The 13519-nt window shown below is 37.3% G+C and overlaps 1 protein-coding gene across 1 annotated transcript in view; it reads left to right on the top strand.

Moving 5' to 3' along the window:
* SLC1A3 (solute carrier family 1 member 3) overlaps positions 1–11111 on the top strand; it is a 66466-nt gene extending 55355 nt beyond the window's left edge. The window contains exons 6-10 of the mRNA XM_030968182.1: positions 1230–1525; positions 3561–3794; positions 5574–5768; positions 7164–7298; positions 8546–11111. Coding sequence (XP_030824042.1) covers positions 1230–1525; positions 3561–3794; positions 5574–5768; positions 7164–7298; positions 8546–8750 — 1065 coding nt within the window. The 3' untranslated portion in view covers positions 8751–11111. The remainder of the gene's footprint in view (positions 1–1229; positions 1526–3560; positions 3795–5573; positions 5769–7163; positions 7299–8545) is intronic.
* The last annotated feature ends 2408 nt before the right edge of the window (positions 11112–13519 follow it).

Here is a 13519-nt window from a genome sequence, read left to right as displayed (position 1 = left end):
TTCCTTGTCAGCCAACTGCTCACACAGCTCTCAGCTGGTTTCTGTACAGCCCAAATCTTGAAAGATTTTAGCAAATTTTATTCAAAACTCAAGAGCATCTGACCTTCATGAATCTTGGTTCTGCTACATATTATTCAGAAACCTTCCATAAATGTCCAGTTACCAGGTTTTGACATTCTGAGACTTAGAGCCTTTAGGGGGTACCTCAAATAGGTGGAAGGAGTGCATAAAACTGTTCAGGTGCAGAAAGTAACATTAAATCAGGCTAGTGTTGAAAGATGATGATACTCAGGTTTCCCATCTTGGATATAATTGCTTCATTTCACTCAAGTACTTCTGAAGTGTTCAACAGGTCTCCAGATATCAGTAAGGATAATTGGAGCTTTCCTGGTAGCTCAAAAATAGGTTAAAAAAAAAAAATCCAAAGTTGTTGAATAACCTCAACACCAACATTCTGCTGCTTTAATGGACTAAGCATCCTGAGACACATGAGGAACATCCTAGTGATGATGATGTTTAGTATGCTTTGTGTTCAACAAAATTTAACCAGGACAGAGCTGCAGAGCATTTTGTGCCCAGATGGAAATATTCAGGCTCTAAATTGCTCTTTGGAAAAACATTTCGGGGTGAAAGACTGGTTTTCAAAGCAGACCTTTAGGACCATATTGAGATTTAGAAATTGAATTGTCTGTTCCATAAAGGAACTGTTTAAAATATAACACTTTTTCTAATTAAGAAACGTGGTGACTTGTACTGCAAAGTAAACTAATGGCTTGCCATAACAAAGGAAAAAAGAGGTATGTTATATTTAAGCTAACTTCAGTCTTATTTTTTTTAATACAAGAAGATGAAGAAATAAAGAAAGTCCAGAGCACAAGAAAATATTCTCACTAGCCAAAAAAGGACTATAAAAATTTGGAATTTTGTTGTTAGGAAAAATAGTAATTTATATAAAATGCAAATTGAGAGTCAATAGTTTTGTTACAGAATATAGGAGCATGAACAAATTTGCATCTTTGACTTCAATCTATTTATGAGAAAATTCTTTCCAGAAGCTAAAGCTGAAGATTTAGTTTTTGAAGTTAATAGGACCTTTGTTGTTCTCAGGAAAACCAAGTATTCATCATAGTACATTTTACCTAGATAAATAATAATTTAATTTGTGATTTTAACTTCTGTTTGATATGATTCACTGAATTTCTATCTTTCTTTTATTTTCATTTTAACAGTTCAAAACCAACTATGAAAAGAGAAAGTTTAAAGTAGCAATTCCACCCAATGACACATCCACAGTGACTTCCATAATAAGCAATGTGTCAGAAGCAATGGAAGCTCTCACCCGAATGAAAGAGGAAATAGTTCCTGTTCCAGGTTCTGTGAATGGAGTGAATGCCCTTGGCTTGGTGGTGTTCTCAATAAGCTTTGGCCTGGTGATTGGGAGCATGAGGGAGCAGGGTCAGGCGTTGAAAGACTTCTTTGATAGCCTTAATGAGGCTATCATGAGATTGGTAGCTCTAATCATGTGGTAAGTGCCTCTTCGATAAATTCCTTTTTCAGCTACTAACAGTATTTTTTCATCACAGTCAGGCACTGAGTAGCAAGAATCTATTTGGCAGAAAGTCCGACAATAAGGTTGCATGTACCTTGGAACTTTTTTCATGGGTGGACCCAAGAGCTGTAACTCTCTGTGACCACAATCTGCCCAAACATACCAACTCTTTCAGTGGGTTTCACTTTTGACATGAGAAAAATCAGGGTCCATGGCAGAAGTTGCTACCCTTATCAGACCTATTCTATGTCTTCACAAAGACAGCACTCACAGCAGTAAGATGTTGAATTTTCCTTATATACTAATCTGAATTCATTAAAGAAGACCGACAAACCTCTCCCATAATCTTATTTCTACACAGCAAGGCCTTGTTATCATAATTTTCCTACATTGTAGTTGTGGGGTCTACATGTACGTCCTTGCATTGTAGCTGCACTGCTCACACATACATATAATTTTCCTGTTTTCTTTGTTGTGTTCAGTAGGTAAATAAAATATATACCTTTTCCTTCAAGGTATGAAATCTTCTCAAAAATTAAGATTCATTATTCTCCAGGTAGAAGCTTAATTTTGAAAACAAATTATGTCTTGTTGCCTTCTTTACTACAGGTAAAAACCAAATCAGCTCCAAGAGTCTATCAAGGAGCACACATATATACTGCCATACTAGATAGTAAACCAAAAATAAGTATATTTGCTCCATTAACTAAAATCTTTTCTCCTTCACAAGCATGTTTAAAATGTTAAAGCAGTGGATTCAGATAAGTTTCCACAGGAACTTGATCACATAAAGGGCAGTTGAGATACAATGGATAGATTCTATTCCATGGTATCTTACTGTGAGAAGGCAAGTGGACATTTATAGGAGTAGGGCTGTAAATTACTAAATTACTGCTGCAGCAGAATTATGTTTGAGTTTAATGCTCAGCACCAGCTCTTTCTTCATCTCTAGCTGTGCTTCCTGATAGGCAAAAGCATTCCTCTCACCTGTGCAGCCAACCTTTGACATATGGATTTCTTCATGGCGATGAATATATCATCCAGTGCCCCACTGGATGAAATGTAACATAGCCAGAATTGATGCCTGGAAAATAGACAGACCTTCCCAAAAACATTAGAGTGAATATAAATGCAAATCTTTAGTTGAAACCTTTCAGGTACACCATATGTCAAAAGTCGCACATGGTATTTTAATTCTATAATTTTTATATGGTTAGTCCATTATTATACTTATCATACACTGTCTAATTAAAAGGTTAGCTGGTTAGGTAATTATTCCTGGGGTCCTGCCCCACTGGAAACAGTCTAGAGGTTTCTTTTGTCCCACTTTTGATATATCTGGTCCAGATCCTGGTTGGAAAACAGAACACCCTTGTACTCCTTTTGGAATAAAACTAAACAATATTTAGGAATGCATTTATAAGGTTAGCTTATTGTTCCTAAATGTACGGAAGGTAGGAAAAATGTTAGAAGTTATAGCCAAAGCTACAAAGCTGCGAATATGTGAAAAATATAAAAAGCTCAAAAATCTTAGGCATCAGAAGCAGCTTGAAATCTTCAGAAGTTATCAGACTTCTGTGTGGGTTCCTTCCCCAAGGAAACTTACTTTCCCTGTGGGAAACAGCACTGGAATAGGACTGGGTCTTCGTATAGTACACATATATATCAGTTTAGCCTTCATTCACACAGGAACAATTATAATGGGATTGGCTAAATTAGCTTTTATATTACACTTGAATTCCAAGGAGAATTCATTTCCCTACCTGTCCAAAAGGCATCTTGAAATCCTCACCAGATGTTGAATCCACTGAACCCCACCAAAAACACTCACTGCTGTGGTTCAATCTAGGTAGAATTGTTAAGAGTTGAAGAGTTAAATTTTTTAACTGCTCCTTAATAAGAGCATCCTAACAGTGAAATTCTGCATTTATGCATATAAACACAAACAGGATGGATGGGGAACCAAATCTCTACTTCGTTCTGTAATGCTGTTTTGATTTCCTACTTGCAGGTATGCTCCACTTGGAATTCTCTTCTTGATTGCTGGGAAAATTGTTGAGATGGAAGATATGGGTGTGATTGGTGGTCAGCTTGCCATGTACACTGTAACAGTTATCATTGGCTTGCTAATTCATGCTGTCATTGTCCTACCTCTTCTCTACTTCGTGATCACTCGGAAGAATCCCTGGGTATTTATTGGAGGCTTAATCCAGGCATTAGTTACAGCTTTGGGAACATCTTCCAGGTATAACAAAATATTTTAAAGCTGCATCTTTTTTTTTTTAGTATTACTGGTTTAAGAAACAATTTTGTTTAATGTTTGATATTCTAAGTAGTTTGTAATGGCTTGATAATGAAGGATGCATGGCAAAATGGAACAGCAAACAGAAAAGTCCTGAGGGGATTCCTATTGGCAGCTGACATTTTGCACCCAAAATCCTGATAGCCAATTATGGGTACTGAACCTACAACAGAAATGCCACTTTTGCTCTTGCAGGTCAGAGTTATGTCATGTGAATTTTAAAAATTGTTTGCATCTATGACAGAAAGAAACATTACAATAAAGTGTACATTTCGATACCATTTGACCTTTCATAAAACATCAGCAATTTTGTTAGATTTTAAAAACGTGTCCTAAAGACCGGGGGTTTCAGTCAGATATTCTGTGATGCTAAATTCAAGTCCTTGGTGTTTGAGATTGTTTTGAATAAAAACCTAGGCTGATGCAAGATGGCATACTATACTGCAAGTGGATTTAAAAACCATTTTAAATTCAACTGTAAGATGGCTGTTAGCTAAGATATTTTTCTAATACAGTCTTCTACAGCCCCTCTTTATTTTTGGTCAGTATTTTATCAATATTGATAGAGTTTTCAAAGACTAGGAAGTCTGCTAAGTATTTAGCAATGAAGGTTTCACTGGGATCAAGTAACCTGAATTGCTGTGTCTTGGAAAACCTCTTTACTTTGGTGTGATCAGATGAAGAGATGCAGGCCTGGCTCAGACAGAGTTAGCTTTCTTCATAGCTGCTCATATAGTGCCATGTTTTATATCTTTAGCCGAAACAACAATGATCACATGTTGACATTTTAGCTGTTGCTAAGTATTTGCACAGCATCAAGATCTTCTCTGACCCTCATTCTGCCCCCACAGTGAGTTGAGGGGTTCACAGTGGGTTGGGAGGGCACACAGCCAGACAGATGAACAGACAGATGAAAGTAAGTAAACAGATATTCCATGCACATACATCATGCTCAGCAATGAAAGAGGAAAAAGGATTTCAGGAAGGCTGGCCACATATTACTCCAGGACTTGCTGGCCACTGGTTCATCTGTGGGAGTGGTGCCTAAGTATCACTTGTATTGTTTTATTTTCTTCTGCTCTTCTTTCAAACTTCTCCCACACTTACTAAACATTTTTATTCTCAACCTCTCCATTTTCTTGTTCTTACTGTTCCTTTCTGTTTTGCCTGTCCCATCAAGGTGTGGAGGCAAATGAGTGGCTGTGCAGTGCTTAGCTGCCTACTGGTGTTAGCCAATAGATGGGAAAATAATGTAACCATCAATCAAAATGCCCTTTGCAGGAGAGCCCACAAACAAGAAGAGAAAACAAGCTTGTTACTGAAGGTTTGAATAGTCCAATTGGTATACCTTCAAGAAAAAAATGCTTAGGGGTGATTCAATCACAGCTCCATGACTTAAAACTGAGAAGCAGGAATTTTAGATAGATTCCTGTGCCTGGCAGAAGAACCTTGTGATGAAACCCTAAATTTAGACACATTCAGATTAGGGATTACATAGAAAATAGCAGTAATTAACAGTTGGAAAAAGATTCCAAGGGCTTTAGGAGAACCTTCACCATTAGAAATGTTTAAATTCAGTATTTGCATAAAAAAAAAAAAACCTATTCTGGTAGATCACATAAAAACTAAGACAGAACCGCCTCATGATTATAGTGTGACATTCTTCTCTTTCCCTCTTTGCAGAATTTATATTATATATTATCTTTTTTCTTTCTGTTTCAGTTCTGCAACACTACCTGTTACATTTAAGTGTCTAGAAGAAATAAATGGAGTGGACAAGCGAGTTACAAGATTTGTACTCCCAGTTGGTGCTACGATTAATATGGATGGAACTGCTTTATATGAGGCTTTGGCTGCAATTTTCATTGCACAGGTCAACAACTTTGATCTGAACTTTGGACAGATTATCACAATCAGGTATGGAAACCACTGTTACCTACATTTAATAAAAGCACCTTTGTGATGACCCCTTCCTGGTTTAAGTGGGATTAAACAAAAGCATCTAGAACTAAAAACAAAAACTGCTACAGTATCATATTATCCATAACTTATATCTTCTTCACACAGAAGGACCCCCAGCACAAATTCTCATTTAGATAAACTTTAAGAAAACTCTGATAGACCCATTACTACTTTAATAAAGACAACAAGTACAAAATTTAATTAGTTTCAAATTTTTCTTTCTTAAGAACTCATGCAGCTGTTGGAACCTACAGACTTATAATGAGTACCAGGTAGTTTATAAGGCATGTACAAAGCTGAAGCATGAAGTCATCACAGTGTTATTGCTAGAGGAGGAAGGGTATTCCTGGTTTCAGAAGACCATCAGGGCTAGCTGTGTAAGGAATAGTAATACAATTGTATTGCATCAGCTGATGGAAATGATGAACACAGGTTATGTTTTCAAGAACACAACCCTTCTTGCTTGAAATATAACAGAAAACAACTCACTACTTACAGCATTCAATAATAACTGATCTGCATTAGTTTCATTTTGTTTATCACAATTCAAGGAAAAAGGGTGATGGATATTTGTGCAGAAAAAAGAAATGTCAGCAAGGGGTCAAGTGGGCATTGTGGGACAAAGACACGTATCTATCACATAGGAACGCTGAAAGTTCAGATATAGCACTCCATAAAACCCACCAGTTTATTTCAATATTCATTAACCTAAGGCAAAACTCTGCCTTCACCCTCCAAGGCAATTGTTTCAGTTTCATTAATACTAGAGCTGCTCCCTGGCAAACTACCTGAGAAAACAAATTCCCCCTATATCAGGTGTGAACAAGCATATTTCTATGAAGTCACTGGACTATATGACTCGGGGTTTCTGGCAGCTTTCTGTTTTCTAGTGCCAGAACACCAGCTGCTGGAGGACAGAGACTTCACCTGGCATGAAGTTATACTGAGATGGACAGAGAGCAAAAGTTCATATGTTAGATCTGCCAGGACAGAACTACCTCCACAGCTTTTCTTTTAACATTTTTGAGCTTGTGGAGAGAGTTTTTTCAGTGGGTGGGGACATGTAACTATTATATTTTCTTCTGTCCCTTGGCATCTAGTTGGGAATTTATCACTTACAAAATTATGTTTCAAGGTTTCTGAATAGAGGTTTAGGTTTTGGATCAAGGGCCATAGTCATCTGCAGCTGTAGGGTATTCAGATAAAGGACTAGGCTCATCTTTTTATTTACTACTGAGTAAAAGCCTTCTTGCTTTATATCAAGTTTTAAAGCTTGATAGATGATAAGGACAGCTTTTTACAGATTAATTGCAGAAATCAGTTAATTGTTCTTGCCATCTCTTTGCACAGCATCACTGCTACAGCTGCCAGTATTGGGGCTGCAGGCATTCCTCAAGCTGGACTGGTCACCATGGTCATTGTTCTCACATCAGTAGGTTTGCCTACAGATGATATCACTCTTATCATCGCAGTGGACTGGTTCTTGTAAGTATTTTTATGGAGTTGTTAAAGGTTTAGACCATATTTAGAAGTGAAATAGCCAGGCACATTGTGGCTATACTACACTGTTTTGCTCTGGAAGGCAGTTGGAAACAAGTGTTAAAAGGAATCACTCCTTCTTGCTAGTAAGATATTTTCTTAGAGCAGATGGTGAGAGGTGTTGCTTAATTATGGTTCCTTTTGCATGCAAATTTTACATAGAAGCCTGTATTGTTCAGATACTAAGAAAACTTTCAGATACACTGTATTTAAATAAGCAAAGAATTGCTTTATTCTTTCATTTTTGTAGAATAACAATGAAAACTTTTCACTAAATCAGACTCAAAACTGAATCAGATCCAACCAATTCATTGCAACCTGGCTGACTATCTAATCTAGGAAAGGTTCATCTGTCTGCCCCACGAAAGCAGAAATTAAAAATAATTGTGGAACTGACAGCACAAAGTATTGCCCTTCAGTTTTTCCATTCATCTATCTGTAGAAGATGACAGGCACCTTTAAATATATATACCTAGGTCCAGGAAATAAATGAAAGGAAGTCTTTTTCCAACCTCTATTTCCTCTAACACCTATTATTTAGCCTTTCTGGGGGCTTTTACCCTTCAATCTTCTCAAGTGATCCCTGAAAGAAGTTCTCTGTGTTGTTATCAGAACATAATGCCTTCAAATGTTTATCCAACCGCCTGATGTAAATAGATACTTTCCTACTGACACTGTCAGTCACTCCTTGTCAAGCTGCCTTCTGCAATTGCTGGCCAGAGCCCTCCGAGAGGGATGAGTTTTTGTAGTTTAATTTGAGTCATTCCTGCACAATTCCACCCTAAATTACACATCATATCTTATGGTCAGGAGACAGACAAGGTAAAGGTAAAACAAGGTAAAGACTAACAAGGTAAATTCTTGCTGGCTTACATGTTTAGAGGATATAAACACGAACTCTTGATATCCAAGAGTATCAAAATGCCTGCAAGAAGCCATATGCTCCCTTTGCCACCCTCATCACATGACCATTTCTTGCTGTGAAGTTGCCAAGAGTATTAACACATTTTGTGACTCCACATCCCACTGTATTTGTAAATGTCTGTAGAAGAAATCATGGCATTAAGAGTTCAGATAAGAGAATGTCTATAAAACAGGTGACTCACCTGGTAGCTGTCTGAGGGCTGTTTTAGCACCGAGTCTGCTTGCTTCCCTGAGCAAGGGATGGAGTCACTCACTGCCTTTTTCCCTAGGGATCGCCTTCGTACCACTACCAACGTCTTGGGAGACTCCATTGGAGCAGGAATTGTCGAACATTTATCACGGCATGAGCTGAAGAACAGGGATGCTGAGATGGGCAATTCCGTGATAGAGGAGAACGAGATGAAGAAACCATACCAACTGATCTCGCAAGAAAATGAGAATGAGAAACCAATAGATAGTGAAACCAAGATGTAGGCTAGAGAAAGCGTGAGTTCAACACTACAAGTGTGGGAAAACACACACTTTTTCCGGCGATTTATATCTTGAATTCACCAACTTCATCCATTCCTTGATTTCTCCCTTTATGCTCGCACTGGAAAGAATTAATGAAAATATATTCCAAACTAGCAGCGATCATGGTATATGTTGGCTTCCCACTTAAAAAAAAATTAACAGGCAACAACACTGGTCCTGCTAGACATATGCTAACTGGGGATAAAAAAAGAGATTGTGTATATGTTACTCAGTCCTGTGAATCTTTTTTTTTTTCTTTCTTTTTTTCTTTATGAACTGGAAAGTAAAAACAGATAACAGAGCCTGAAAATGGTTTTATTTTTTTAAATACCTGTTGAGAAATTCCTAACATCTATAAACACACAATCAACCCTTCTAACTTGATAACTGCATCCAGCGAAGAAAATTAACAGGACTTTTGCTATTTTATCTGATTTTTTTTTCTCTAGTGTTATATTATTGTTCAAATACTAGCAGGAAAATAAAAAGCAGGAGATTAATTGAGGGGATAAAAAGGGGGAAGATATATAAATAAAGAAAAGAAAATACCCCCAAATCAGCACTTTTACCAGCTGAGATGAAATATTTCTGAGAAAATTATTTTATCTAGACAGTTTTTTAATTAGATTCAGCTGATCTTTATAAAAATTTAGCCTAGTTGGCTCCCACTGTCTCACAAACATTTACATATGCATGTATGTACTTCCAATCTGGATTTGCTCCCTTAATTTCAACATCACAACCCAGTTAAACAATCTGTGTGTGTGTTTGTAGGAGCAAGGCCCTGGTCTGGGACAGAAAATGTGTCTTGATCTCTGGATGAAAAAATTTGCACGCTCTGGATGCACTAATGAGCTACTTAATAAGCAATTATAAGAAGGCAATGCCAGCCTTCTACAGAAGGTGCAGAGGGTGAGATGTTCAGCTCCTAAATGGGCTGCATTCTGAATCTGAATCCCTGAGACCAGCAGAGGTTTTCTGATTGGAAACCTCCTAAATTCATGATCCACTAATAAATTATAGAGGTCTGAACTGGATTTACATTTTGCCATCTGGAGAAGGCTCCCTGTTTTAATGTGAATTTTTTAATTCCTAGAGAGTTTACCAGTAGCACCTGAAAAAGAAGATAAAAGCCTTTAGAAAATAAAATTAATGGATGTTTTCATATTTCATTAGGAAAAGATATGCAAATTGAAAAATAATAAATACTATAATATATGTTGAAATTTTAATTAGAAAGGATTTTTTAAATGAAATATTGTAGGTAAATTTCAGGGAGTAGATAAGGAAAGAACAAAAAAAGAAAACAATGCACTTGTAATACAGTGGCTCTTTTGCTCAAGATTATTCCCTGAAAAAGTCCTTTTCTAGAAATACAGATTATGTACTTTTCCCTTTTTGCCTTGTATTATTAGAGAGGTTAAACCAGGAAGTTTTATAATGCAGATGCAGTTGGGAGCAAGAAAAATAATAAATGGACAGGCACAATAATTTTCAATGATCTGTTTTATGGAAATATTGAGCTTTCTTTTTATTTGCCCCCTTGCCAAAATAATTCTGATGACAGAAATGAAGGATCCCTTCGCATTGCCCCAGCTGCCGTTCAAAAAACATTCAATATGTTGCGTTTGTTACTTAAAGTCCATCAATAAGGTGTACAAGTAACTGTAGTGAAAATGTTAGCATGCTGGTCAAAGACAAACCTTTTCCCAGGCAAGATTGGTTTTTTGGGACTGAAAATTCCTGTCAATCTTCTCCAGTTGAGTAATTCAGAAAATATGAGCAAGAACTCTCAAGTGAATGAAGTGAGCAGGGTTTAATATAGGTTACTGAGCATCAAACCAAGAAAGTTCTAAATGAATCTCTAAATGAATGACTGGAAGAAGATATGGGTTGTTTTTTTCATTTTCAGTTTTGTTTTGGTTTTTTTGCTAACAGAATGCAAATCTAGGATACAGACAGGCATTTTCTGATATATAATTAGAGATATTTTTATATAGATACTGTATTCAGAATGTGTGTATAAACATTAACTGTAGAATTTATGGCATAACATTTTAAATTTTTGTTAAGATTTTGTTTGGAAATACATTGCAAAGACAATGTAAAAGGCTGTCTTTCTATGACATCAGCTGAGAAAAATTAATTGTGTCACAAAGAATGTGATCTTTTTTTATACTAACTTTGTTTCTTATGGAAATCAGGTATTATAGAAAGATTCTCTTCCCCATCCTCAATGGTTCTGCATTGGTATGCACCCAGAGTGGATTGAGAAACATTACTTTGTAGATGTATTTTCAATAAAAATAGTTTTACATTACTCCTCTTATTGTGATTTAGATTTCTTTCAAAGGCTCTGTAATACAAGCTTTGCACAAACCCAGAGATGAGGAACTCATAGTATGGGATTTCAGGAATTACAGGCCATTTTGTACAGCAGGGCTTTGAACAGGGCTTCTTCACTACAAATATTTAGTTTCACAATCAAAAATAAAGACATAAATGGTGGGAGGCAGAAACATTAAGAATTTAAGGAACCAGTGTTTACCCCATCAAAGTTCATTTGAATTCAAGTTTATAAATACATATTAATGTCTGAAAAATCTAAAAAAACCCCAGAAAACTAAAAAACCCACAAAGCCAACAATAACAACAACAAAAAAGCATAGTTGGATGATCCAAACCCCAAATTCAGCTTTATAACATTACAACCCTCTTAGACAATCCACTATTATGCCCATGAAAGTGGTTTATGACACTGGGCTCATTTGGCAAAACCTTCAGCTAGCAGTTATCATCTAATGGAAGTGAATATCTCTTCAGAGGCACTGAAAAGGTGTAAAATATACAAGCTGAACCACTTGCATCTTGGGGGTTGTGCTGTTTGGAGCAAATGGAGACAGCAGGGAGAAGTCCTGCCTTCCTGAACATACTTCAGCAAAACACCAAACAATGACCTCTGTGAATATGTCTGTGGTGTTTTAAGCGTAAACAAATTTTGTGAAAAAAACTGGAGATGAAAAAGGTTCAGAGAAGTCATGGTGTTACAGGGCACATGAACATAACTTGTAACAATTTTATTTCTAGTTACATGCATTTTCATTCACCTGATCCAGGTAGGTATCTTTGCGTCTCTGGAACTACTGCCATGATGGAAATAGTGAAAAGAAAGAGGGCTAGTGTATTACAGAATCATTTAGGTTGGAAAATATCTCCAAGATCATTGAGTCCAGCCTTTGATCAATTTTTTGTCAACTAGGCCATGGTACTGAGTGCCATGTCCATCCTTTTCCTGAACACCTCCAGGGATGATGACTCCAACATCTCCCTGGGCAGCCTGTTCTCATACCTGACAACCCTTTCTGGTGAAGAAATATATAGTTCCTGATGCCCAAACTGAACCTCCCCTGGCTCAGCTTGAAGCCATTTCCTCCTTCTGTCACTTGTCACTTGGGAGGAGAGACAAAACCCTGTCAGGCTACACTCGCCTTTCAGGCAGTTGCAGAGGGTGATAAGATTCCCCTTGAGCTTCCTCTTCTCTGAATAAGCACCCCCAGCTCCCTCAGACACTCTTCACATGACTTGCCCTCCAGACCCTTCCCCAGCTCCACTGCCCTTCTCTGGACATGATCCAGCACCTCACTTGGAGATGTTAGTGGCACAGTGGCCTCGCTTACTCTGCCGTGCCCTCATGCCGAAGTGAGATCTCTGGTATTCCATCATTTTTCAGCAGTATTTTCATTTAGAAGTTGTGGAGCAAACCAGCATTGCCATTCTCAGGCAAGAATTCATGTCTCTGTAATGGTGTGTGGCCAGTGAAAAGCAAAGTGATTATGCATGTGGAAAACGAACTCCTGGCACAGGAGAGTATTTCTTCTGAAGGACTGAATTTGCACAAGTGACATTTGTGTTCCAATGCAGGCACAACAGACCAGAAATTTAAGGCATTTTTTTTCAGCTAACCCTTGCTTGTTTTAATAAAGTTACCAAAGAAATGGTACTGAAGAATGTATCTTGCTTCTCATGTGATCTACAGTGTCCTAGTTGGGATATCAGTGCATGACCAACTTGGTCCTGGTGTGATCAGCCATTTCCCAGGACAAGACAAAAATTCTAAGATTAACTGAGAGATCATCACCTGCTTGGATTTCCCTCTTTCTAAAGGGATTGGCTTATCCTGGAAGCATAGATAAGGTGGAAGATTTCCACATGCCCATGCAAAACTGAAAACTCAGACTTGCAGCATCAGTGAGGCAACAAGATTTCTACGGATAACAGAGAGCAGTAGTCAGGGGATATAATCCTTCATGATGAGCCCTTTCCTTTTCCCCTTCCCTCACCCAGCTCCTCTCTGAGACACACAGACATATCTAAAATTCCAAAAGTTTAAGACAGGAGTACCCACATTTCTAACCAAAGTTTCTCTTGAACATGCCTCATTACACAACTAGGGCTGCACAAATAATTGATTTTTCACTTCAGTGATTGAACTGAAAAACTGGGGAGAATAATTCCTCCAGGGAATCATTGAAACAACTTTTTGTTGCTTAAAAAAAAAACCCAATCCTATCTCACTTTTAGATTGCTTTTACTCTATTTTAAATTAAAACAAACTCAGCTGTAAAGTGAACTGAACTTGGAAATAAAATGTTGAATCATTTTGTTAGGAAAATGTCAAAATGAAATGTTTCAACTTTTCTATAATATCTCCTCACTTTAAAGCCAATTGT

Source organism: Camarhynchus parvulus, chromosome Z (assembly GCF_901933205.1).
Source record: "Camarhynchus parvulus chromosome Z, STF_HiC, whole genome shotgun sequence".
NCBI classification, from domain to species: domain Eukaryota; kingdom Metazoa; phylum Chordata; class Aves; order Passeriformes; family Thraupidae; genus Camarhynchus; species Camarhynchus parvulus.
The sequence above is the reverse complement of the archived record's forward strand: the minus strand, read 5'-3'. Positions and strand labels throughout refer to the sequence as shown.